At 27.6% G+C, this 27,759-nt stretch overlaps 8 protein-coding genes across 11 annotated transcripts; 6 read left to right on the top strand and 2 right to left on the bottom strand.

The window, feature by feature from the left end:
* Positions 1-45: 45 nt before the first annotated feature.
* On the bottom strand, positions 46-740 carry OCT59_016356 (uncharacterized protein; the record flags this gene model as incomplete). The annotated part of the gene is made up of 2 exons (XM_066132415.1): positions 46-236; positions 368-740. 2 exons carry the CDS (start codon positions 738-740, stop codon positions 46-48), a joined length of 564 nt encoding a protein of 187 aa, XP_066003401.1.
* Positions 741-9,976: 9,236 nt separating this feature from the next.
* OCT59_016357 (uncharacterized protein) lies at positions 9,977-11,298 on the top strand (the record flags this gene model as incomplete). The annotated part of the gene is made up of 4 exons (XM_066132416.1): positions 9,977-9,983; positions 10,106-10,535; positions 10,743-10,887; positions 10,978-11,298. 4 exons carry the CDS (start codon positions 9,977-9,979, stop codon positions 11,296-11,298), a joined length of 903 nt encoding a protein of 300 aa, XP_066003402.1.
* Positions 11,299-11,726: 428 nt separating this feature from the next.
* Positions 11,727-13,537, top strand: OCT59_016358 (uncharacterized protein; the record flags this gene model as incomplete). The annotated part of the gene is made up of 2 exons (XM_025324199.1): positions 11,727-12,560; positions 12,695-13,537. 2 exons carry the CDS (start codon positions 11,727-11,729, stop codon positions 13,535-13,537), a joined length of 1,677 nt encoding a protein of 558 aa, XP_025187544.1.
* Positions 13,538-17,206: 3,669 nt separating this feature from the next.
* Positions 17,207-18,976, top strand: OCT59_016359 (uncharacterized protein; the record flags this gene model as incomplete). The annotated part of the gene is made up of 9 exons (XM_066132417.1): positions 17,207-17,306; positions 17,387-17,611; positions 17,678-17,725; positions 17,798-17,872; positions 17,950-18,135; positions 18,241-18,340; positions 18,413-18,438; positions 18,503-18,627; positions 18,694-18,976. 9 exons carry the CDS (start codon positions 17,207-17,209, stop codon positions 18,763-18,765), a joined length of 957 nt encoding a protein of 318 aa, XP_066003403.1. The 3' UTR covers positions 18,766-18,976.
* A 44-nt stretch (positions 18,977-19,020) lies between these two features.
* On the top strand, positions 19,021-21,414 carry OCT59_016360 (uncharacterized protein; the record flags this gene model as incomplete). Its single annotated transcript, XM_025308997.2, has 5 exons — positions 19,021-19,047; positions 19,135-19,332; positions 19,400-19,839; positions 19,928-20,409; positions 20,534-21,414. 5 exons carry the CDS (start codon positions 19,021-19,023, stop codon positions 21,412-21,414), a joined length of 2,028 nt encoding a protein of 675 aa, XP_025187542.2.
* Positions 21,415-21,792: 378 nt separating this feature from the next.
* On the bottom strand, positions 21,793-23,594 carry OCT59_016361 (uncharacterized protein). Of its 2 annotated transcripts, XM_025313350.2 has the most exons (5): positions 23,424-23,594; positions 23,182-23,349; positions 22,827-22,929; positions 22,501-22,753; positions 21,793-22,400 (listed from the first exon to the last, which is right to left on the bottom strand). In XM_025313350.2, exons 1-5 carry the CDS (start codon positions 23,466-23,468, stop codon positions 22,163-22,165), a joined length of 807 nt encoding a protein of 268 aa, XP_025187540.1. In that variant the 5' UTR covers positions 23,469-23,594; the 3' UTR covers positions 21,793-22,162. The 2 variants fall into 2 exon arrangements, with proteins under 2 accessions (XP_025187540.1, XP_066003404.1); XM_066132419.1 differs by having other exon boundaries at positions 22,827-23,349.
* A 434-nt stretch (positions 23,595-24,028) lies between these two features.
* OCT59_016362 (uncharacterized protein) lies at positions 24,029-25,769 on the top strand. 3 transcript variants are annotated; one of them, XM_066132421.1, is made up of 9 exons: positions 24,043-24,219; positions 24,296-24,357; positions 24,445-24,651; positions 24,718-24,768; positions 24,833-24,895; positions 24,969-25,059; positions 25,141-25,209; positions 25,394-25,489; positions 25,603-25,769. In XM_066132421.1, exons 1-8 carry the CDS (start codon positions 24,188-24,190, stop codon positions 25,407-25,409), a joined length of 591 nt encoding a protein of 196 aa, XP_066003406.1. In that variant the 5' UTR covers positions 24,043-24,187; the 3' UTR covers positions 25,410-25,489; positions 25,603-25,769. The 3 variants fall into 3 exon arrangements, with proteins under 3 accessions (XP_066003405.1, XP_066003406.1, XP_066003407.1); XM_066132422.1 differs by having other exon boundaries at positions 25,141-25,489; XM_066132420.1 differs by having other exon boundaries at positions 24,029-24,219; positions 24,969-25,489.
* A 71-nt stretch (positions 25,770-25,840) lies between these two features.
* OCT59_016363 (uncharacterized protein) lies at positions 25,841-27,430 on the top strand (the record flags this gene model as incomplete). The annotated part of the gene is made up of 10 exons (XM_025313349.2): positions 25,841-25,897; positions 25,962-26,033; positions 26,183-26,219; positions 26,286-26,325; positions 26,394-26,448; positions 26,536-26,622; positions 26,703-26,789; positions 26,854-26,952; positions 27,016-27,176; positions 27,268-27,430. 10 exons carry the CDS (start codon positions 25,841-25,843, stop codon positions 27,428-27,430), a joined length of 858 nt encoding a protein of 285 aa, XP_025187538.1.
* Positions 27,431-27,759: the final 329 nt, after the last annotated feature.

The following is a 27,759-nucleotide window of genomic DNA, read 5'->3' on the forward strand; positions in this document are numbered from 1 at the left end:
TAAATTTTACAAATTTTTGTTAATATTTTCTATAAGTATATATATTTATATTTGTTGTGCACAAAATCTTAAACTAATATATCCTGCTGATGTTCTATTTTTTTTTGCATCTTCCCTACTTTTCTTATATTTCCACTCAACTGTTAATTTAGGTAAATTAAATCTTTTTAACCTATTTTTTGGAATCCGATTACCAACTTGATCAAAGAGACTTTCTTGATTAGCATCTGATTTAGCTAGTGCATCAAATAATACAACAAAAGTTTGTTGATTATTATCAAAAAATTTACGCCCCAATTTGGATTATCAAATAAATTAGCTATTTGTGTATATGCGTCTGGACCTTGGAAATAACACTTATAACTACCAGTCCGAACGCTATAATAATGAATATAACCTTCAAATACTCCAAAAAATAAGCTTTCCAGACAAGGTAAAGAAATAGTTTGTTTACCCGACTGAGAAAAATGTCTTTTTAGTTTACCTTGAATAATATGAACAAGCTGTGCCTTGAACTCTTTTATTGCCTCCAGAGGTAATTCGTACAATACTTCGCGCCTTGTATTGTATTTTTGTACAATAGTGTTATGACGCATTAATCCAAACTGACTTTTAAATGAAGTCTTACAAATTTTACATTCATGTTGTAAAGTGGAAGCAGTGGTTGGTGAAGGAGGTGGAGTGAGAGTAGAATTTGTTGGGTAAAAACTTTGAGAAAAGAAATTAACAAAAGTGTACATGTTTTTGCGAAAATAATAAAAATTTATATAAAAAAAACAGTAATAAAACTTTTAATAATTTCAATATTCTTACTTGTCAAAAACACTTGGCCAAAGGTTGAAACGATTGGTTAGACGTTAGAACACATTAGAACGATTGGTTAAATAAAAAAAAAAAAAAATTTTTTTTTCTCGTATGTTCAGGGTAGCTATGCATCAGCTGCGCAAATCACGGGTGTAGAAATCATCTGATCAGTGACCTTAAAAAAGGCCCAATTATTACAATACGCTCAAATATGTTTTTTTAATTTAAATTTTTTTTTTTGTAAGTATCAGTTCTTTCAACTTTAGACTTCAGCTATTAGATTTTTTAATATTATTATAAATTAATATTTTGAAATAGTATTTTTTTTGGAATTAAATATTAATTTAGAAATATAAATAAATAATTTATATATATATATATGTTGTACGTTAGGTATCAATTTGTGTCTGATGACAGCTGACATATATCAGATGCCAATTTTGAATAGTTTCTTATAGTAAGTAAACATTTTTATTTATTATTTAAATTGTTTTTTGTTTTTTTAAGTAAATCTATACATCATAATTATTTGTGTATATTCTGAAAATTTTAAGTAAATATCATTAATGCTGAATTATATATTGCAGATAATGTTATTCAAAATTTTAGCTATAATTAAACATAAAATTTTTCAGTTTTAATATGCTTTTATTGCCTAAGTAAATTAGTTCATCATATTTTTAATATATAATACTAAAATTTTAATACGTTCAGACACTGGTAAAAAAATGATTTATCCTACACATATCTTACACATATTGGGTACTCAAAATGTAGAAAATCATACACAAATAATACACATATCATACACATATCAGGTACTAATATATATATCATACATATATCAGGTACCTAATAGGTATACTATATATATAAGTACCCGATATGTATATGATATGTGTATTATTTGTGTATGATTTTCTACATTTTGAGTACCCGATATATGTAAGATATGTGTAGGATATGTGTAGGATAGACCATTTTTTTACCAGTGAGATTTATATTAGTGGAAATTTCCTTTTTTAAAATATGTGGTTGTTATCTGATGTAAATCAACATCTGACACACAATATATATATATATATAATAAATAAATAAAAAATATTATATTAAAATTGCAATTAAATTACCTAAAAATTGGTACTAAAATTACTATAAAAATTATTAAATTTTTTCATGCTAATTTTTCTGAAATTTTGTTGATTTTTAATAATTGAATTGTTAATAAGTATGTAATATGTATTACTATATAAATCATCTATAAAATCAGTTGCCAATTTTTTTGGTACTGATCAGCTAAAGTCAAATTAAATTTTATCTAACATTTAACAATATAAAATTTTACTGAAATAGAATATTCTAACTAGTATAAATATTCTTTAATTATTGAATTTTGGCAGAAATGATATTATCTATCAGTTTTACAGAGGTTTAAATAAAAAAAAATACTCTTAAAGCTTAAAAATTTAAAGATGATTAAGATGTAAAATAATTTATAAATGATTAATTGAATTTTAAAAGGTTGGAATATATAAAAGCTGAAATAAGTGTTTTATTGAAAAGAAAAACTGTCTATTACTTGGATTTTCACTTTTAAAAGATGATAACTCTCTAAAAACCGGTTATATTAAAGCCTATATCTGATATGAAACAGTTACTTAAACAATAAGTTGAATTTTTTCAGATGCAAATTCAGAAATTGCAAAAGAATTTTCAGCAATATCCTATTTAAAATCATTAGCCCTATAAAAAAAAAATTTCTTTAAAATATACTTAAAATATACTTATATATTTTAAAATATACCTAAAATATACTTAATATTTTAAAATATACTTAAAATATACTTAAAATTGCAATTTTAAATATATTTAAAGTGTAAAATTTTGCAATTAAGTATATTTTAAGTATATTTAAAAATTTTAAGTATATTTTAAATATAGAAAAAATGTATTTGTAACAGCCTGTTACATATCTTATTTGTAATATCCTTTTTTTTATTTTTTTTTAATAATAAATTTAATATGTGTTTCACAAATAAAATTTTTATATGCAAAATTTAATTTGGAAAACTTTTACTTAATGTATTTAAGACAGTTTCATAGACAAAATTTTAAGTTATAAGCAGTTTCTTGAAATTTTTTAAAAAATTCTTTTGTCTTAGTTACACGACTGATCTTTTGTTTTTGTTTACATTACGCCTGATCTTAAATTTTAATTGGATAAAATTGGGGGTTGTTACAAATAAGATGCGTAACAGGCTGTTACAATCTTTACAGAAACTTAACATTTTTAATCAATGTAGAATCGATATCGTTAAGTTTATCTTAATGGTATCATTTCAATATCATTTCAATATCATTTCAATATCGATTTAATATCAATATGATATCGAAATAAAGTATTATCACTTTGATATCATTTCGATATTAAATCGATATGAAATGATATCGAAATGATAATTAAAATGATATCAAAATGACATCTTTAAATTAAACTTAAAGATGTTGTTTCGATATCATTTCTATTATCATTTCGATATCATTTCATATCGATTTAATATAGAAATGATATCAAAGTGATAATACTTTATTTCGATATCGTATTGATATTAAATCGATATTGAAATGATATTGAAATGATATCACTTGAAAACTTAAAGTTTCTGTAAAGATTAGATTTATCCTTAAATATATTTTAAAATATATAAGTACATTTTAAATATATTTTAAAGAAATTTTTTTTCATAAGGTAGTTAAATCTATTTATTCAAAACTGTATATATTTTTAAAAGAATGGAATATAATGATTATAAAGAACTATCTGATGATATTGATGATAATCCAGATACTGCTAATTAGAGTAACTTTCAAAATTATCTTAAGTTTATTAAAATATATAAAAGCAAATTTGATTAATGGTTAGAAAAATTATAAAAAAACTATTTATGGTTATTTTGCTAATATAATATATAGTTATATTACTTATATAATCAATGCAAATTTATTATGGCTAATTTATGATGATCATTTAACAATTAAATAATAAACTACTGGATTTTTACAAAGTAATTGTTTAAGTAAACTTTTCTTATTTGATAAGCAAAAAATTAAGACAATCTTTTTAGTTTTAATATTAATAAAGATTATTATGTTTTAAAAATAATATAAATTATCTTTTATATTTATTTATATAACAATTATTAACTGTAAACTTTAACTAGTAATTAAATTTAATTAAATTTATACTATTCAATTTATTTTAAACAAATTAAATGGTAATAAAATCATCTTTTTAAACATATTAACAGAAATTGTTATATTTAAAAAATAATTTTTTATATTTTTTTATATAACAATTATTAGCTATAAAATTTTAACTAATTAGATTTCAATAAAATTTATCTATTTAAAAGCCGATCCGCCTATAAAATTACTATATAAATTCGGGGTGAGGTTATTATAAAAATGCCAAAATTGGCTAAATTTTATGGACTATAAAAACTGCAGATCATCATGCTGTGGCACCAAAATTCACATGATGATTCCTTAAATGTCAAAGATGAAAAAAATAAAAAAAATTGAGAAATTTATTTATTTGTTCAAAACTTTACTTTGAGGCAGCGTCAGATTTGACAGGTATGTATATATATATATGCGAAAATTTCAAGTCGTATATTACGTTATTTTAACATATATGAACACTTAAAATTATGTTCGTCATGTATTTTACTTAATATTCCAAAGAAAGCGAGTCGAGTTATTTCAGTAGTTAGGTCGAGTTGAAAGTCGAGCTTGATGAGTTGAAAATTACAATCAAATCGAATCGATTCGAGTCAAGTTAATAATTTAATAAAATCAGGACCCCGGATATCTAATATAAAGGTCATAATGGACTTTTGGCCAAAAACACCCCTTTTTGCTGAAACTCAAAAAATCGTTTTTTGTAAATATCTCAGCATCCAGTAATTCAATTTTAATGAACTTTTTTTTATTTTGTAGCCCTCATTTAGCTCTACAATTTAAAAAAAAGTTCATCAAAATTGGACCACTGGATGCCGAGATATTTACAAAAAACGATTTTTTGAGCCCCTGAAAAATGGGCCAATCTGCCGAAAGTGTGACTTATGACCTGTTTTGGAGATATCCGGGGTCCTATAAAATCGAGTCGAGTCGAGTTAAGCCGAATTAAACATAATTCCGGCCAAATTTATGGAATTTCCTTTTTTGGAAATTATGTTACACAAAATCCGAGACGAAAAATTTTGAAAATTACAAAAATGGAATTTGTGGAACGGCTATCGCCAAAAAAGGAAATGATCGGCATAGCTGAATAAAATTACGTGATTTAATTTGACTCATCGATTCGGTTTGCTGAATAGCTATTTCGAATCGAGTCGAAGTTTATATTTTTATAATTTTAAGCTACTCGACTCGACTCGATTTAACTCAAGTCGAATCGAGTTTACATATAACTCGACTCGACTTGGCTCGTTCGGAGCTCTAATTTTACTACTTGTTTTATATAATTCTAATATTTTCTCTTGCTTTTAGTTCACATGTTACTATACTTCTCCGCGAATTAATTACGGTTTCGGCATTACGTCTGTAAAAATCTGCCATAATAATTTCAGCATAGCCATTTTTTTTTTGACGTAATGCCGAATTTATTTTTACAGCCATATTTAATTTATACAGACGAAATTGCCAAAATGATTTACGCCAATAACATCATAGTATCACGTTAATATTTTGTACATTAAATTATGCATAATGCATATTTGTTTGATATTCTTTGTTTAAATGTTGGAGTTTTCTTTGTTCTGCAATAGAATAAAACAAGTAAAAATGAGCGAAAGTAAAAATCCAATATCTTTTATACTAAAAAAGCCAAATGCTAAGCCAGGTCGAAAACCAAAAGAAGTTTGGAATTTTTTTACAGCTATTGGAGAAAAAAAGGAAGGACATCGAGGTTGCAAGTGTAAATATTGTCCATGGAGTCAAACACGTGGTGAACCTAGTAGTATGGAAGCACATTTAGCGCTTAGTTGTCATAAAACACCCCAAGATGTTAAAGAAAAATTTTTACTTATAGTTAAAACACGTGGTGAAAGTCAGACTTTACAATTAGAAGCAGCAGAAATACCATCTAAAAAAAGAAAAGCAGGACATCAACAGTTAATTACAAAGTACGGTGAATCAAACACAATAGAACCAATTAAAAAGCAAATTTGTGATTGTACAGTAGCAAAATTTTTTATCTGCTGCAGGATTTCCTTTCGTCTTGTTGAGCACCCATTTTTTATCGATATGGTTAAAAGTTTATGTTTAGGATATGATCCTCCACGTGCAAATACACTTTCACAAGATTTTTTATATGAAGAATTAGCTAACATCGTGGTTGATCAGCATTTAGAACTGAAGAGAACAACAAATTTAACGTTAGGTAATAAAATAAAAAATAATTTTTTTATTATCAAAAACAAATTTACTAATTATTAAATTTTAAATAGGTTTCGACAGTTGGACAAGTCCCTTAGGGCAATCGTTATACGCATTTGTAATTATGACGCCTGATCGAAAAGAGATTATACATTGCATAAAAAATCTCTCAGCAAATTCTCATACGGCAAATTTTCTTGCTGATCAATTGAATGAAGTAATTACTGAAGTTGGTGCAGAAAATTTTGCAGCAGTTGTATCAGATCATGCATCTGCTTGTGCAGCTGCTAAAAAAAGAATTGCTGAACGATATAAGCACATATTACCAATTAGATGTATCGCTCATCATGTAAATTTGATTTCGACCGATATTTGCAAGACAACATTTGCAAAGGATGTTATTTCAAAATGTTAAACAATAGTTAAATACTTTAAACAATGCTGCATAATTTGGTGAAGAGTTACGTTCAAAGATAACAAATGACATAAAAACGGGTGGACTAAAAACTTACATTATAACCAGGTGGACTACGGCTTAGGACTGCACAGATTCTATTTTGCGATTAGAACAAATACTTAAGAATGTAAGGATTAAGGAATGAAGGATATGATATTTTTGCATTATTGTTAATTTACTAATTTTTTTTTAATAATCAAGATGGTAAATGAAACTCCGGAAAAGTTAAGTACTGATATTTCAGAACTTATTTGAAGTCGATCTTTTTTTACAGATGTAGAAGCCGTAAATACTCTTCTAGGACCTGTGAAATCAGTTGTTAAATCATTAGAATTTAAAACAACAACACTTGCGGATTGTTTTGTTGAATTAATTAAACTTACACAAAAAATTAAATCACTTCCGCCTGTTTCTGATTATGATTTTAAGTATCAATGTGTTAAACTTTTTAATAAACGTTGGCAAGAATTCGATATCCAACTTTACCTTCTAGCATACTTACTTCATCCGCATTATAGAGGTAAATATTTTTTATTGGGATTATAATTGTTAAGAATTTTTTACAATTCTTTTTAATATTAATTTAGGAATAGGTTTACGATCAACTATTTTACGTAATGTATATATTTTGACCATGAAAATATGGATCGATATGGGCGGTGGTGAACTTTCTTCTGCCGATTTAATTTCTCAGATCCAATCTTTTTATTTAAAAAAAGAAGAATACAACATTCCATATAGTGCAAGTAGGGGTGATGTTCTTACTTGGTGGATTTTATGCAATCCTGTTCGTAATGAAGAAAATCATATACAAAAATTAGCATTAAAAATATTAGCAATAACTCCTCACAATGCTGGATGTGAGAGAGTTTTTTCAGTATTGGGATGGTTTGCAAATCAAAGAAGATCTAGATTAAAAGTTGAAAAATTGGAAGCTATGGCCAAGCTTCATACACACTATATTACAAATGCCCAAAAAGAACTAAAGTATGCTTATGTAGGTGTATCAGAAGACGATTTTTAATCTTCTGTACGAGAAGCATTGTCTGAAGCTAATGCAAGTGATGGTTTAGACGAAGATGAAGGAAATGATTTTTTTGATGATGATGATGATGATGATGATGGTGATGGTGATGATGGGGATAATGATTATGATGACGGCGATGACAACAACAATAATGACGATGATGACGATGATGACGACGAAGAGAGTAGTCATGATTCAAACATTCCTAATCAAAGAGATACAGAAATCGAAAAATGGGTCAATATAAATGATTTGGAATTAAAAAAATTACTTAATATAGAAGTAAATGTAGTTATCGAACCACATCCATTACCTGTTATTAACCATGGTTCAAATGTATTCGACGTTGAAGCTACTGTTGATAGAATATTAGGTAGTTAATATTTGAAATTCGATTATTTTTTTTTATGTGAAAATAATATGAATAATTACCATATAAACTAAAAATAAACTGAATAAAACTGAATGTCGTCTATTTTGTCAGTCTATACTTCTCCGTGAATTAATTACAGTTTCGATATTACATTCTGTAAAAATATGGAATGAAGGTAAGGAGTCAAGGAGGGAAGCCTATCTATTTACTTATTTAGGTAAAGCTTCATAATTATTTCGTATTTTATTTTTACAGATTTATACGAACAAATTAGCCGAATTGCCATTCAGCGATCAAACTTGATTGGATTTGATTGGATCCAATCATTATTTAAAAATTTTTTTAGAGATTGAATTATCATTTATCGATCTTTTTTTTAAAGGTTAAAAAAAAATTATTTATAGAAAAACGGAAACTGTTTTACTAAATCCTTCGCAGTAAATACAGTTTTTAAAAGAAATTTTATGTTTTTTTATTTTCTTTTCAGTTTCTTAAACTGAAATTTATTTTCTTTATTCCTTTTTCGGTTTTTTAAACCGAAATTGTTACTTTTTTCCAGTTTTTAAGTAAACCGATTTTTTATTTATTTTTTTTATTAAAAACGTTTATAACGTTTTTTAGAGATTCCAGTTTGTAGGAATTGATACGGTAAGTGTTTATAAAGGGTGAGTGAGTGAGTGGGGTTATATATATATAAGAATGATACTAACGTTCTTTACTTTTATAGATTTCGAACTGGAAATTAACATTAAAGACAGGTAGTAGTGTTTTTAAAAGAGAGGGGGCGCAGGATTTGTAAGAATGTTTACTAACATTCTTTAACTTTCTTTTGTAGGTTCAGACTGGGAACTTGAATATGAGTAAGTGTTTATAAAGAGGGAGAAAACGGGTTTATTTTTTTATATAAGAACGTTCACTAACGTTCTTTTACTTCTCTTTTTATAGGTTTGGATTAGAACTTAGAATTCGAGATGAGTAAGTGTTTCTAAAGGGGGGAGGAAGCAGATTTTGGTTTTTTATTTAAGAACGTTTACTAACATTCTTTAACTTCACTTTATGTAGATTTCAGAGTTCAGACACACAAGTCATTTTTTACCTTTTCATACAACTGAAGCTAAAACTGGATTTAACATTATAGTAGGAACGGACGTTTAATTTTCAAATATAATATTTTTTTAATAATAAAAAAGCTATATAAATTGTAATTTTAAATACATTTTGCTAAAATACAATACGTCTGTCAAAATATAATACATCTATCATAATGCAATATGTCCGTCATAATGCAGTACGTCCGTTAAATTACATTACGTCTGTAAAAATAATTACAGTTACGTCAATTTGGTTTCAGCACCTGTGCCGGAATATTTCGGCATTCTAAATTTTAATTCGTGGAGAAGTATACATGTTACTATGATCTCTTTCTATTTTCATGAGGAGTAACCCGTAAATTAATTTCAAATGATAGAAGTTTTGGTATATCAGTCATTGGAAATGTCACAAAAATTAAAGGCAAATTTTTTTTAATATGTATGCTATAATAAAAATTTTGGCGTAGTATTATCTTCAAGTATATAGTATATATATAATATTTAAAGTTGGCCAAAATTAGTTAAATCGGTTAAAATTGCTGATTAAATCATAATTTTGGCCAAAATGTCTATAATGCTGGCCAGATTTATAATGCCAGCCTAAAATTGAAAAAATGCAGGTCATATGTAACACTACATTTGTATAACATAATACGTAAACTCTAAAAATAAAAATAAAACTTATTGAACGTCTCTATAAATTTATAAAAAAAATTTTTCACCACACTTTTGTTATTCGAGTTAGATCTCTGTTTGAAGTTAGTGTATTTTTTTTTGTTAAAATAATGGAAGGTAAGAAAAACATGGCTTTTTATTAAACACGATGAGAAAATTTAAACTATAAAACTAAGACCAATAATATTCATATATTTTTTATTGAAAAAATTTTAAAAAAAAAATCTTTTTTTTTGTAGATTTAAACCTTCCTGAAAGTACATTTGACTTGACAGAATTATTAGATAAAGATTTATTAATAAGTGAAAATGAAACTTATGACGAATATGAAGACTCAGAAGAAAATAAGGATTTAGAGGAAAATTTGATGGATGAGAATGAAATTTTTTACAGTGAAAATGAGATAGATAATAATAATAAATCTTTATTTGAATTGGATTTTAACGCATTTGCAAATGCAAAAAAATTTGTTCAACAAGATATTTCAGATGAAGAAAATAATTTTGGTGATATAGAAATTGATTTTTCTGAAACAGAATCTGATGAAGAATGTGATGAAATTATTGATAAGATAGAAAATGATGAAAATTTAAGTCCATGTGTTATAATTGATATGTATGATGGTAAAATTCAACGATGTAATTCTGCAAAAAATTTGAGACGACTTTGGTAAATGATTGGTATGTGGCAAATTGACGAAGAAGAAGTTAGAGCGAAAAACTTTGCAATTGAACATTTGGGAGTTTGTTACTCACATTTTATGTATGATCAAAACCAATTGCATACATCAAATCTAAAGCAAACTAAAAAATATACTGAAAGTATTATTCATCGTCGTCGTTGCCTATTTTGTAATAGAAATAAAATTTTTTTTAGTCGTAGTGCTAATTGTGAGGAACATTCATATGTAGTTATAGGTAAAAATATTCAAGTTCCTTGTATAGGACAAAAGAAATGTGGTGCTTTGCAAGAATATCATCTTCTCGTAACTTCAATAAAATCAAGTGAATATGCACAATATGTATGCATGGATTGTTATGAAAAAAAAGGTGGCCATATTTACCAGCGTGTTGGAAAAGGAGTATAAAAAGATCCAAATTGTGATAATAAGTCACATCACCAAAATGATACTAAAGAAGCATTAGAGGCAATTAGATATTGGATTCTTGAAGTTGCTACTTCTGAAAAATTAATATGGCAAGAAAAGATTTTGGCAGCTTTAGTTCCTGTTTTAAGTATTGTTAGTCAAGAAAAAACAATAGTACAAAATAATAAAATTGAAATACCTTTTTTATTTATGATTCTTATTATTCTTACTTTAGCAAAGTTTAATTACAATTCATCTAATAAGTTAAATTCAAAAAATCTTATACCAAAACATTTTTTCGAATTTGGAGAAGCATTAGCAAATTCAATAATATTAGGGCAGTGACATTTATTACGTAATATTTTAGGGGGTGGGAGGGTATTTAAAGGTCATATAACATATAAGTGTAACGTAAGATTTTTCATATTACATGGGGGTGGGGGAGTATGGGCTTATAGTAAATGGATATTACGTAATAAATGTCACTGCCCTTAGCAAAAAATAAATTAAAAATTCATAAAAAAACCCTCGAATCACCTACCTCAATTGAAGAGTATCGTATTATATTTCCCTCATGTCTAGTGCAATTTTATGACGGACTTTTAAAAACTCTATATGAAGCAAAAAAAGAAATTATAGATTGACAAAAAAAGCATCGTGAACAGCAACTTAAACCTATAAATTATGAAAAAATTACTAAACAAGTAACATTTTTTGCATCAATAATTTTGAATATTGCATTTAAAGGGTGGAAAATTTGGTTACCTAGAACAATGGCAAGTTTTTGTCGCAAACCAAAACTCTTATCATATCTACAAGGTATTTTAGAAATAGTTAATATTACTAGTTATACTCAGAGACATGAACGTAATTTGGAAAAAATTCGCGCACTTTTAGTAAATCCGGCTGATAGAATTTGTTATGAAAAAAACATTTGGAACCTTGGAGTGATTGATAATATTGATTTTAAGGAAGCTACCTTCGGTTATGGAAATATTTTTGATGTAACTAGAGGTAATTCACACGCAACTTTACGTATGTTATTTCAATTTCAGTTGTCTGATAAATTACCTAATATTATTGATGAAACAAAAGAAAATCAACAAATTTTTGGACCAAATTTTTTTTCATTGCAAACATTAAATGTTTTTAATTCAGTTTTTAAAAAATTACTTAAATATGATAAAAATACCTTAATGCATTGTTCAGATTTTGATGAAAATGATATACGAAATCAAATTATGTTACATTTTGAAGTTGGTTGTAATTTTCCACCTCCCAATGTAATTATTCTTAATGCAAGAGATCCACCATCAACTGATTCTGCTGTACATGAATGCTTAAAAATGTATTTAGATGAAATTAATATAGAAGATAAATATATTCATATTGCTGCAGATGAAGCAATTTATAGAAGAGATATTAGTTATTGCAAAAAAAATGAAAAAGTAAAAATGATCCTGGATCAGTGGCATACCAATAAGGATATGATGTCTGCATTAATTACAATTTTTTTAGGATACGGTATATTTAATATGGCAGGAATATTAGGTGTACGATTTTTGGATAAATTAGAAAAAGGTGTTGATTTTAGAGCAACTTCAAAGGTATTAGAACTAATTTGGGTTTCTGTTGGTATAGGAATTAATTTATATATAGAAAAAAACAAACAAACATTAGATGATATTTTTAAAAAAAATAAAATTGTGAAAGTTTGGTATCTGTATTTTTAGTGGGCTAGTTATTGGCGAGCACATTGGTTTGGAATCCGATGGGTATATTTAAACTTCAACATGAAAGTCTAAAAGCCTTTTCCCCTTTGTTTCCTGTTGCTGGAAAGTCAAATTACGCAAGATTAGTATCACATCATCTTTATCATATAGAAAATGACCCACAGATTCGTGCAATACTTTGTATGGCGCCATCTGTTAACTTGACAAGTTACGGACACTTTCTTGCATATGATGAAGCATTAGAGTTGTTTGGTGTCAAGTTTGTAAAGCAAAATGTGACAAGAATTCCTACAGATAAAGAAGAATTAAAATTAAAAATCAAAGCTACACAATTGGAAAAAGAACGAACAGATATGTTAATTTGTGATTACATTAATGACTCTGTACAAAGCTCCCAACCACGTCATATTCAATCTCGAAAAGTAAAAATTTGGGAACTTGCACATTTATTAGTTGATGCTTTCGAATCTGCAAATCCTTTTAAGCATCCAATATTTGAATTCTGTAATAATTTAAATAGTCAAGGAATTGATAAATTGTTTTCAGCGTATGATATTGGAATTAAAAGGTTGCAAAGAATAGTTAACCAAAAAATTCTTTTAACTGAAAGTTATACAACTGTTGGAAGGAGAGAAAGGAATATAACGCGTGTTACAGTTGCTGACATTAATAAAATGAGAAAGATGAAAGAAGGTGAAAGAAGAGAAGATAGAGAAATAGGAAGATCAAGAGGTAAGCTAAGGGGTAGGCCAAGGGGTAGGCCAAGAGGTAGACCAAGAAGTAGACCAAGAGGTAGGGGAAGACAAAGGGATATTAATAAAGGGGACGAGGAAAATGCACAATCACAATAATTACTGTTTTTTAAAAAGAAATAAAATTATTAATTAAGACTAAAAGTAGCGACCCATTTTTTGATATTAATTTCCAATTTTATTCAATTAAATTAAATTGAATTACATTTTCGTAAAAACCTCAAAAAAAAAAAAAATAACTACCAACAAAATAATAAAATGAAAAAAAAGAAACTCCCAAAATTAAACTTAGTTTGATTCGTTTATCATTGTCACTACCCAGCCCTGATGGATTTCCTTTGTTATTATTGTTGTCTGAGCCTTTACCATCTGCCAATATGCTGCTCCTGATCCAATTTACCATTTGCTGAATACGCTTCTTCATTTGCCAGCACTGCTTTTGGATCTTTTCTGTTTGTTGGTGGCGCTGCTCCTCCATCTGGTGGAACAAAAAAGAATTGGTTAAAATAAATAAATAAATTAATTAAAATAAAGATACGTAACATCTAAACTTACCATCTACTAAGGTGCTCTGAAGAATTTATAAAAAATGAAATATTGCATCAGAGAAAAAAATGAAAGCATCCTTCTCTAAGAAATTTGTTTTATTAAGTAAATAAAAGTAAATTATTAATAAAATTAATGAAAGAAATAAATATAATGAAAGAAATAAATAAAGTGAAAAAAATTTACCATTAAAGAATAAATACGTATAAATTTACTTATAAGTGGTCGCCAACTATAATATTTTTTCTTCAAAGATCTTTTAAAAAATCAAATATAAATTACAATTCAAAGAGGAAAATTTCCTAAAATAAAAATTTTTTTTTTTTAAATATCATAAATCAAATATAAACAAAACAAACAAACAAAAAATAAAAATAAGCAATTTAAACTATCGCTCACATGTATCTAACCTTTAGCCAAAAAATTAACCAAATTGCCGAATAAATCCACTGTAACAACAAGAATATAGTGAAAACTAATAAAAATAAAAAAATAAATAAACTTTATTCATTTCTCTTAGGCCAAGTAAATAAATTTATTCGTTTCTCATGACCGGGCGGGTCATGTAAATGTTACGAAAAGATAAAAAAATTTATTTTATTTGGTCATGTGATTTTGGGTTTGACCAATCATAATCATAAAAAAATAATTTTTTTTTCCATTCCGTAACCCGGGCAAAAAATTTATTAAATCAACCAATCATCTTCTAGGAAACGACTAAAATTTTTTTTTGAAAATAAATTTTTTTTCCGGGCGGCCGGGTCAAATTTAGCAATTTTTTTTCATGAGAAACGAATAATTTTATTTCTTTGGCCTTATAGTAATTAATTTTTCATTAAAAAAAGAAAAGGCCACTTACAATAGTAAAATTCAGTTTTTTGCGTTTTGTGCAAAATCTGACTGAATAACTGTTATTATAAGCTTAGAAAAACTTTTTCCTCTCGTAAATTTACATATATTACTACTGTTAAAACTGTACATTTCTACCTATCTCAACTTAGATCTTGAGAAAAGCTAGCTTTTAAAGTGGTTTTTCAACATATATGAAAAAAAAAATTTTATTAATAAAAATGGGAAAGTAAGGATAAAGTTGATGGAACACATGATAATCTATCGATTTAATAATTTACATGAACGTGACACATAAGATTTTGACAGTTTAATTACAAAATGAAGTGTTCCGATTAATGTTACACAAATTTCATTAAATATGAAAATGATCTGCGTGTGACATTTCCGATGACTGATATGTATTCTTATCTAGTTTTTCAATTTGAGTGCATCACACAAACTCTTAGCGTTAGTTTGCAAAATATTATTAGCTTTTTGAAAGTGTTGTAACAATAATATAAAAAAAAATAACATACAATTATCAGAACAATAGGTAATAATGGCTTTTAGAAGGATTTATATAGCAGATAGGTTATTTTAGATTGAATTTTTCATTTTTAGATCTTTTCTATTTGTATGTTAGTTACGCTTGTTTTTAGCCAAAAAACCATCCCTTTGACAATAATATTTGAGTAATTTTCATGTATGAGCAATTTTTACTGAATAATGAATATTTAAGGACGTAGGTACGTGTCAGATTTTAGCGTTTATTGTGAGTTTCTATGTGAAAATATTTTTCTTGATATTTTTCTTGGCATTTTTAAGTTTCATCACATGACTTGGTACCACAACATGATTTGTAATGATTTTGATTGGCAAAATTTTGCTTATTTAGTTTATTTTTTGCAATAAAATTTCTTCCGAATTTATATAGTAATTTTCTGTTGATTATAGGCGGATCGAATCTTAATTCTTTTTATTGAAATAAATTAATAATAAGTGAAAATTGTAGGCTGTAATAGTCTTAAATAAATTTGCTTACCTAATATATAATTATTAAAGGGTATTTGCTATTTAGATAATTGGTTTTTAAACTACTGGATTTAAAATTTTTTGTATATATTACCAAACTTTTTATATAGTAAAGAATTTGAAAGTTGGAGCAATTACATTTGGTATATTATACATATTACCCAAATTATTTTGGAATGCCATAATTATAATTTGGGATACCATAATTCGGGATCTAAAAATATATATACAGAATGTAAGCGGTACACAGATGCATACTCATAAAGGGAATTGCATAGAGTAAAGTTTTGATTTGCATACAATTTTAGAATTTTATCTATAATTAGGTCATCAAGATTGCATATTTTTTATCAAAATTTTTATATGTAAAAAATTAGTTTGCGTATTTTTGGCCTAAATTTAGCTAATCTTATATATATAATATATTACTGTACGTATTTATTTAATTAACCGCATTGTAATATTTAGTATTAATTGAAAGAAATTTCTAAAGGTTAAAAAGTGAAATTTTAGAAAAATATTATTAAAAAAATGGTAAATTCTATTTTTTCACATTAGTATTTGGTTTTATAAATAATATAGAAGTCATGATAAAATAATTAATAACTTAATGTCTGAAATTTTATTTGCTTATTTTTGCAGGATTTTCAATATCAGGTGTCAATTATATGTACTCATAGTAAAAAAATTTTTTGCCACCTGTTATATTTCTGGATCCTCATAATTCATTCAGTTTATATATAATTTATTATGTAAAGTGCCAAAATAATTTGGGATGCTATAATTGAATTTGGGGATTTTACTTATAATTACAGCAGCCCAAAATAATTTGGGTAACATGTATATGGTATATTAAAGGTTAGTTAAAATATATAAGTATAAAACTAAGCTGAATTCTTTTTATTCAATTGGAAAGATTGTTATAAATACTTCAGATCAATATAGTATTATCAATATATTATGAAATTAGAAGTTAAAAAAAGTTATCTACATGAATCATTGTATGATTTATAATCAAATACTGTAAAATTGTAAAATTTAAGTCCTTGGAATACTTAGTAAAAATGGAAAGTAAAGTATTTTATATGGTTATATAATAATGTTTTTTTTTTGAAGATAAATCTCTTTTTTTACTTTAAAGATACCATTAGAAAATGCATTAAGACTAATGCAACAACTGTGTTAAAGAGTATCCAGAGTATCGAGAGTATCCAGGTGAAGGAGATATTTTTATTTTGTAACCATCACCGAATATTTTACATCACACACATTACATTAGGGAAATCATTTGTATTGAAGTCACGTGATTATTCAGACGCGTCTAAAATTACGATCAATTCACTTTTTAGCGTTATTGCGATGTCGAAAAGAAAGGATGACCAAAAGAAGCGAAAGAGAAGTGTCAGGAGCAACGAGATGGAAGAAGGTCAAAGAGAAATTACTGCCGAATTGGACTCAGGTAAATTTATCTTTTAAATGTTCATATGATTCAAGCGAATTTATTACGATCCCGAATTACTTTTTTTATTTACTTCACAGATATTTTTATAAATAAAACATTTTTATTATATCGATGTACACCTTTTTACAAATTCGAGCACATTAAATTTACTCAATATGGAAAAGAATTACACAATTTCATCACTGGTCAAATGTTGAATAGAATTCCATTGGTTTGCGATAATGGAGAGGAGAATGATTTTATATCGGAAGGGAAAGTTGTAGAATTGTTCATATCAAAGATAAAATTATCTAATTGGAACGGTATGATAATATGAAAAAAAAAGAGTTTTATGGTAATGGTTTTATGAATCGTTGTGTTTTCTCTAGGTACAAATGGTATGCCAATTGGAGTTGAGATAAAGTTCAAACCGAAAGGTATAGCTCATTAATTTAATTCATATTTAATTTACGCGTTTATTGAACGAATGCTTTACAATAATTAATAAGGACCAGCAAAGGAACAGATATTTCATTTAATATTCTTACCAAGTATTGTTAGTCGTGATTTTGCGCCTGAAAATTGTTTGTATCCTTAATTTTTTTCTTCTTTTTTTTTGAATTACAATTTATTTAAATATAATCTCATTTATTATATTTAGCGCCGTTTAATCATTATCCTGTTATTCTTATAAAAGCTCCTCAAAGACTCGCAAACATTGCAATCGAATGGTTTGAAACTCGATTTGATTGCAGGATATGCAGATATCGCCTAGAATCGTCTCATCTAAAAAAATTCGTAGAAGAGTTGGCAAACATAAGTTTTACTTGTGATGATTTCATTCAAAGCACGTTTAATTTTTTGATTTATTAAATTATTTCTTACTTTGAATAACGAACTAAAATTTGTATTGCTTTGTATATATAAATATTGTTATTTAATTCACAATTAGCAAAGCCATTTGAGCTCACGTTTACAATCCCAGATATTTCAGAGATCAAAAATATAAAATTACGAATTTCTCTCGTTGATATCAAACGTCTTTACAATAGGTAACTTCACTTATTTCACTCCGAATTTATTATTTCAATTATTTCAATAATTTCTGATTTGCTTTCAAATAGGTCAAAAGAGCAATCTGATTCACAACGTAAGCAATTTTTTAGTAGCAGACTTATTATAAAGTAACTTCTAATTATACGTATTGATTGTAGAATCAGGTATTGCGGAAAGAATTGATGAGCATTTCTTTGAATGTTTACGAATTAAGCTTTCTTCGTTGATACTTTCTAAGATTAGTAATCATGCGGCATTAGTTGCTGGCGAGGGGAAATTGCAGGTAACTTCCATCTGTCTCACTTTTGTCAACATTGAATATACATTTATTTGTGAATTTATGATCTAGATATTCGCAGGACTATTATCCCCTAAGTTTACTGTATCACTTTTAAATCAGCTGGTCATGTTTACACGATAATTTTGATCCACGTGATTTACGTTTCATATGGTAAATTTAGGCGGCATTAAATATAGTAAATTTTATTATCCCGAAAAGGTTATGTCGTACTCACGTATTCCATGTATTTCATGTATTCATAGCCAATAGATTATCGTGTTTTATTGTAAACATAAACAGTTGTAACACCTCGTACAATAAAAAAAGTTAAAAGTTTCATTTCGAGACAGTCAAATTAGTATTTTAACTTTTCTCGCTCTTTTCATAATAAAATAAATGGCAGGAGTTCCAACAGAAATAAAAGTATGAATATATAAAAAAATTTATTCTATTCTATTCTATTCTATTTGTTTTATTTTATTTTTCTGTATTTAAAATATTGTTTCACAGGTTGAAAGCGCTTCTCAACTAGATAATGAGATAAAGCAAATTGTTGAAAGATTTCAAGAAAAAGAAACAGAACATACATGGTCAGGTTTCGATGATTCTTTAACCCGTTTGATTGCTATAACTCGAGGCGGTGCTGTTCTTTATGAAAAAAATTACATATTAGGAATCAAATCTTTGAGACAGCCAATAATAAATTCGGTAAATAAAAGATAAAAAAATAATCATTTAATTAAGTTCAATAACGTTTATTTGTATTAAACAATAGATATTGACAGAGAGAACAAAACTTTCTGGAACTGCGACAGAATTAATAGAAGAGATGGCTAAAGCACTTGGATTAAAGTTTGATGCATTGTCGGAAATTTTTGTACCATCAATTATTAAGTTATGTACGCGTACAAAAAAAACTTCTCTTATTCGAGCTCAAAAATGCATGAATACGATAATTCGAATATGCCACCTTCCAAATCTTATCCCAAAATTTAAGGAAGCATTGCAACACCAGAGTAAATCCTTGAGGAATTGTGCAGCTGAATGGGTGCGAATGAGTTTGGAAGCGAATGAAGTTGGAGATTTGAATTATTATATTTCTGATATTGAGTGGGCTATTCGCCAATGTGCGTCTGACTCATCATCAGAGGTTAGAAATATTTCAAAACAAATCTTCGAAATTTATAAATCCAAATTTGATCTTAGATTAGAAAAGTAAGTTTACATTTTATGTTTTTGTTCAGGTTCGTGTTAGGTTAATTTTATTAACTTTATTTGGCTTATTTTTTTTTTTTTAAATAAGTTTCGTTGCGACTGTAAAAAAAGATTCTGACGTGTTAAAAATTTTGGGCATTAAGGATAAATCAGCTAAAGTAAACAATTTAGCAATAATGAAAGCACAAAGTCGTAAAATTAATAACGTTCGAGATATGCAAAACGATGTTATTATCTTCGCTAATGATGAAGATAAATTGCAGATTAATAACAAGAATGAAGACAAAGAGCAGATAGCCAAAGACAAAAAGCTTCCTTTAAATGATAATTCTTTGAACAACGAAGATACAACTGCGTTTACTATTCCTTTTGGTGAGCCACAGAATGCAGTTGGTGCTTTATCCACAGCTACTGGGTTTGTTACATTAAAACGTCCAAAGTTAACATCAGCTCAACATAAGTCTCAACCCGTTATTACCACCACTGCTCAGAGAGTGCCAGCTAAGCCAACAAGGGCTCAGACGATTAATACATCATCATCAATTAATCGTGATGCAGGCACTGGAACTGGTGAGTGTGATAGTAAACCCTCACAACAATAATTTCTTTATTTATACATCTTTATTCTGTAAAAACGCGGATATTTTTATTTGCATACTTATAATACTACAAAAACTGCGTGGCATTAACAAAGGGGGCGCTCAACGCGTCCGAACTAGAGAGCGTGCAGCAACGGCTACCGAAGATAAAAATAAGGCTAGTCGTGTTCTAAATACAAACAAGATCATTAACACTAAACCATCGAGACCGCCTTATACACGTACAACGAGTGAACCGGCTACTAATCCTACAAAGAAAAAGACATCACATAAATTCAACATTAAATCAAAGGCGGCACCTCTTATAAATAATAAAACTCCTTTAAAAAAAACAAATTTAGCTCCAAATTCAGTATTTAAACCTTTGAAAGTGACAGCGACGTCAACTTCAATGATGAAAGGATTCTTAACCACCGCTAATCTATGTGTAACAATATCAACTGCAACTAAACAATCAAATAGTAACCAAATGGAAAATTCGGCACTTACGAACATGCGCTTATTTGGTAGATCCAGGGAACATCAGCGTCAATGTTCACCTTATCAAAAGCCTGCCATTAATTTTGTTACGAGGAAATTTGGAAGACCATTGCCAAATCGCGAAGAATTAACCGCAAAAGTGAATGCATTGGCTAATCATGCCATCGAAGTAGTGATGAAACAAGTGGAGGCATCTTATAATTTGAATGTTGAGGTAACCTCAGAAGAGCAGATGATTGAGGATGATGTCATTGAAAATTCTACTACATCAAGAGTAAGACCGCCAATTAAACAGCAACTACCAGCAACTCAAGACATCACACCACTCCCTGTTGAACCTTCTCCTCCCCTTTCGTTCGTTGATCCTGTTAAATTCTTGGAAGATGTTCGAAAAATTGAGGTGGATGGATGTGATAAGGCGGATAAAGTTACAGGACCGGAAGTTGGTGATTTAATTGAAAAAACCAAAGAATTAACAATAGAAGGTCAATTATAGATACATATTGAATTTAGATAAATTTATAGATAATCGGTTGTGTCTTGCATTCTCTATAAAATTTATACTTTGAAATAATTACTATTTACTGAATGTTTGAATATCCTAATGAACAGGCACAATGTATATTTTTAAAAATACAATAAAGTACATCCGTTTAGCTAATGTGGTTATGTAAAATATTATTTTTATCTTTTCAATAGCAAACATAAATGCAAATCAACTTAGAAAAGTAACTGAAGTGTTAAAATTGTTCACGGAAATATTATTATAAGTTCACAGCTTCACCGACGTAACTGCTGAAAAATAAGACTCCTTAAATTTAATAGTATAATATTAAACTGAGATAAAGCAGAGGCAAGAAACAATTCACTGGTTGGCTGCTGATTATACAATATAACGCTTCGGCAATTAATATTATTTAATGATAATTAACATTTACATTAAAAAATTAGATTTTTAACCTAAGAAAAAATTTTCTTTTTGAATATATGTATATACGAGAAATTAATAGATATCAAAAAAAAAACAAAATATACATTGGTTACTATTCCTATGATTAAAAACTTTCACAAAACAAATAAGTAATATAATGAAAGTAAAAACTAATCTTCGCAGTCATAAAAATAAATCTGAATAAAAATCTCCATTAAATATGTAAAAATTTTTTCTCATAATTTAAATTATCCAAAAAAGTCCTTTTAAAAAGATGACTTCAAAGAGTTTCCTAAAGTTTTGTGATTTATTTTTAACCCCGTCTGGAGTTATGAGAATTTCTACGACCCATCCAAATTATTGCATTTTTCGCATGTTGATATGCTTTCGTCACAGGGGGTGGAATGCTTGGGCTTGCTGAAGGAGGCAACAGCCGCTCATCCAGAAATCGTGCAACAGCAGCAAATACTTGTTGGGTGTAAGTATTCATAAGATATCTCATGCGGAGGAAGAAACAATAAAAGAGTAATGTAATAAATCTAAGTTGTAGGCTAATAAACGTAATTTAGAGAATGAAAAGAATGGGTGTTAAAACGTTGCGAAAGTTCGATTACAAAATCTTTAACAAAAGTAAAATTAAATAAAACGTACGTTACTATATTAAACAACAGAAATAATGTGATAACTACAACTTCGACGAAACTAACCATATTCATGGCTGGTTCATAATTCTTGTGTACCCAAATTTGAATAAATTTTGAAGCGCTGTTAGCTCTTGTTTGTGTCCCTGAAGAAGAACCAGAAGAAGAATGTGCAGGCGCGGGGGAAAATGCTTGAAGAATATTTGCTCGTAAATATGTAATGAAATGGAACAATGAAAATGTTGCGTATGGGATAAGAGTAACTTTGGGCATAAAATTAAATGATGTTAGATAAAAGTAGACATTATTAAGAAAACATTAGATCATTCCACATACCAAAAACAGGCGTGCTCATGAACCACATTAATGCCAACGTAAGATAGAATACATTTTCGTCTTTGTTGATCTTTTGGAAATATTCCCAGTTAAGCTGTGGTGACTAAAATTACATAAAATTTAGTATAAAAAAACTATTCAACACTCGATGACCTCAATTTGTTTGAACTACTGCTAATCTTATTCTATAACAAAATAAGAACTGGATGATTTTCTTAGATTTCCTGATCTAAATGTATTTTTCCAATTAATTTTATTTTTTTTTTATTTGAATACTAAATTACTCATTAAAAGCCTTGCTCTTTTTCAAGTTTAAATTATATAATAAAGACTCAATTTGTAAAAATCAACTCACGCCAAACGATTTATAAACGACAACACCATAACTCAACATAGCGCCCAAATACGCTGTATAGTAATAATTTATTCCCTCAGGCCAACTAAGGGTGATCCAGTACCAAAAATAAATAGTTGTGCAAAAGAGGACAATACAATGTCCACACCACCAGGTGAATTGAGGGTGCTATATAAAACATAATGCAACGTAAGTCATATATATAAGATTAAAAGAAATCGCGTAAAAAAAAATACAGATACCTTAACGAGTATCCAAAGTCGGTTTGCGAGAGGTTGTTGTGCCATCCCAAGTTCTGTTACAATCTATATAAAATATTAAACTCGTCTTTAATCTTTCTTAATATAAAAAGATATGTTGTTAGGTTTAGAAATAAGAAAAAATATGGGGAAATTAAGAAAAATCACAGCACCAGATTTGGTGTGATCGTTGAAAAATCTTTTAAGACGTCACCTATCATTTTTGGTTGTTGTCCCACCAACTAAAATAGATTGTTTAATTTGTCGATACTTTTTATCATCTTTGTATCACTTTCCTTGACACTTTGTATCATAAAAACAAAAAAGAAGAATGGTTCATTTCAATATTTTATTAATTTAACACATACATTTAAAAATTTTGTCGTCAAAATGATAACGATTTTTGAATCTCTGCCAAGAGGTACGCCCATGATCTATTACTTTTGGGTATAGTGAAATGTTAGCCACATCGTCTCACTTTTAAGGAGTGGATAACTGCGGATATTGACCAAATTTTCAAATTCGGGCCATTTATTAAATTACCCCTTAACATACCGCAGTTTTTACTTTGTCCAATCAAAAGTGATCTTAAAGTATAGGACAAGTGTAAGTAAATCCCATTGTTTTTTGCATTACCCTTTGGAGTTATATATTGAAACGCTGAATATCTTAAAAAACATTCATTCACTTTTCACGTTTCTTTCCTTTTCGATTTTTTCTTTTTTTTACCTTTTCTTACCATTATTACACCATAACCTTTTAAAATTATGGCTGGTGCTCAAGATGACAACAGACAGCAGTATGAAATCTTATGTTTGATCTGTTTTTTTATTATTTGCGATTTTTACGATTATTGATCAATTGTTTATTTATAGTTTCAAAAAACAACAAAACAGACAAGATTACAATGCCAATGCCAAACGAAAGAATTCTTTCGGTAAGAGTGAAAATCCCATGTTTTTAAACTTGTTTGACGTTTTTTTTTGTTAATAAATTCTCCATACTTCTAAAATCAATCAAATAGCGGGAAACAATAAAAACGTTCACAGTAACACTTTACCACCAGCTTCAGGTACGGTGACTACTTCTCCGACTACCCCAACTTCAACTTCCTCCAATCATACATCGTTTGCTGGTTCTGGTCCAGCTTTACCTAGTATGAAATCAGCCCCGGATCATGTTCCTGTTAATAATTTTAACGCTCAGGAAGTTTCGAATTATTTAAATAACAGTAAGTAGTGAAAATACGATTTATTTATTGGTTGAATTATTAATTTTTTAAATCGCGATTTTTTAGCTTGGAAAGAAAACTTTGAACGGGTTCACGATAACAATCTTCCCGAAGCAGGTAATTACTAGCAAGAGAAAAAAAATCATTTATTTAATTACTTACATGAACGTATATTGTTTAGAAAAACCAGAGTTATATAGATCCGAAAAGGCCTGGGGAGGTGGACATGTCTGGGGACAAAAAGGTTATTAATAATTCATATTTTCCAATGTTAATCAGAATCATAATATATATAAATTTATAAATTTCGTTTATAGGACATTTAATGGCGAATGGCAAAGATTTCTTTGCTGAATTGAGAAAAACTTCACCCACTCAAGCGTCAAATGCTCAGCCGGCGACAGCCAAGTAAAATAAACAAAATAATTAAAATGCATTCCATAATTTTTATTAGTTCATATTTTGTAATATAACTTATTTGTACCAAAGTATTAAAAGGACGTCTAACCAAAGACGAACGAAATTTTTTGGTAAAAACAATCGGAACAATGGCATGTTGTAAGTTATGAAAGCTAGATTGGATTGATTCCCTCTCTCGATTCTCTTATTTTATTAACCGCCACGGTTTGTCAATAAAACCGTGTTGAACGAAATTATTATTTATTATTATTTTATTTTTTTGTTATTTAATATTTTACTTTATTGCATTTATTGTTTATTTGTTTTATGTTTGAAATAATAGAAGCTCCCAAAATTAAATGATAATGGATAAATGATTAAAACATATTTGATCTGCCAGTGTAATACGCGATTTTCTGAATAAAGACAATTCACGAAGGTTTGTTATTTCGAGATATTAGTGAATTTTATTCCATGCGAATGGAAATTAGAAATAATAAATATGATCAAATAGCACTAATTCATTAGCGCTATTGTTTTTTTTATTTTTAGAGCGCACCTAAAATTTTATAAGATTAAATTATAATTTTTTAATGTTGAAAAAAAATAAAAATAATTGAATAATTGATAATTGGATCATTAAATACATATATATATAATTGAGAAGTTTAATTATCTAATTATGAACTGTTAAATAAATAAACGAGTAATTGAACTGTAATAAATTCAGTTACACAATTTAGTCGCGTGTACTATAAATAATTTTTATTCATAAAATTTTTAGTTAAAAATGATTTATGCTGAAGAAGACACGCAGACTATTTTTCAAAAAGAACAAGAAACTTTGGTACCTTTATTTATAAATACTTTACCTTTTTGATGTATCTTATTAATTTTTGTTTTTATTCTAGGCGAAGGAATTGGATTGGTTGTTGATTTCTCAATTACCAAATGCACTTTATGAGATAAAGAAAGGGCTGAAGGTAATTGATCTATTTTGCTAAATTTATTTTGCTCTCTTAGTAGTCTATTATATTTACAATATTAACTAAATTAGAGGTATATATATATACATTATATATGTATGTAAAATATTTTTACTAAATGGGTTAATTGAATTTTAAAATTGTAGAAATGTGAAACGATTATGAAGTCACCTGAACATGATGGTAGAATTTATTTCTTTTATATTCTATCGTAATAAATAAACTCAAAAATGTTAATTATTCAAATAGATTCTCTGGGCACAAGTACTTTACCGATATCATCAAACAAGTATATATATATATATATGATTTAGTTGTTGTTATTTAAATGATTTTCTAATTTAGTTTTGTTTTAAGTAATGATTTTTTAAAAGGATTCATTACTTTAGATGGTAGCGATATTATCAAAGGGGTATATTCGTACTTTTATTTGGTTTTTTTTTTATAATGAAATATAATAAAATAAATAAATTTAATCTTTAATTCGATATAATTATAGGAATTATCAGTAAAATTATCTAATTACAATAGGGGTAATTTAATTAAACTAACCATTAATCCAAAAAAGCCTTACTTTATTGAACAGGTAGTCTTCAATATAGATTATACTCGCACCACTCGCACTATGTTTTCTTGATTTAATATAATATTCATAATTTCATTAAGTTGGTTGATGCACAGAATTACCTTACTTTGGCATTGGATGCATTGGAACGCACTAGTAAAGATCTTACAAAAGAAAGTGCTCGAGAGGTAGATTCATTTCTTAAATGAAGTTTTTTGTTCGTTGATAAAAATTTTTGCTGACAATATTTAGTTGTTAGATTCTGTTCTCATTTATATTATAAGTAGTCGATCAGTTTTGGTTTGTGCTCATGAAGAAAAATTGTTCCCTTATAAGATTTGCGATCCTCAGGTAAAGACTTTTTTCTTGGTCTCTTTTATATCAGTAATAAATAATAAATTGACATTTTTTTAGATGTTTGGTACAGTAATACCCGAAGATTTAATTATTCAATTTCATGTAGAAGGATCAAATGTTGTTTGTTCAGTTTATGGACTACATTACCATTCTTCTTTACCATCACAAAAGAAAAACGGTGGTTTGTTAGGAACGGCCAAATCATCTTCAAATATTTGGTATCCTTTTTAGCATAAATTTAGTATTAAGTTAATATATATTTTTATATTTTCTTTATTTTCTTGACATTCTAAACTCTTTATAAAATAGGAAGTATAAAGATAAATATGCTTCTGTGTTAGATAAAGTGATTGTAAAATCACGTGATCCAAAACTCGAGGAAGTTATGGAAGGTTTGGAGAAATTAGAAAGAGAGTGTTTAGCTTGGAAAGGAAAAATTGCTTTATTCAAAAATTTGGAATTAGGAAATTGACCATCCCGCACTTTTACGTGATGATTTACACCAGAATAATGATTTTAATATTTACTCTCAGTATTCATTATATGATATTATTCTAATATCCGATTAACTTTTTTTCTTGCATTGTATTTAAATAAAATATGATATTGAAAAAAATTTTCTGCAAATTATTTATATCGTTTTATAATTTATTAATTCTTTAAGATAATTTGCTTTTTCCTTTTACCAACTTCTTGATATATATATATATATGATAAAAGTATTTACAGTAAAAGAATTTGAATAATTATTAAAATAATTCATCTATAACATGTATTTTATAATGTCTATATTTTTTCAGT

This window comes from Rhizophagus irregularis, chromosome 24 (genome assembly GCF_026210795.1).
Source record: "Rhizophagus irregularis chromosome 24, complete sequence".
Taxonomy (NCBI): domain Eukaryota; kingdom Fungi; phylum Glomeromycota; class Glomeromycetes; order Glomerales; family Glomeraceae; genus Rhizophagus; species Rhizophagus irregularis.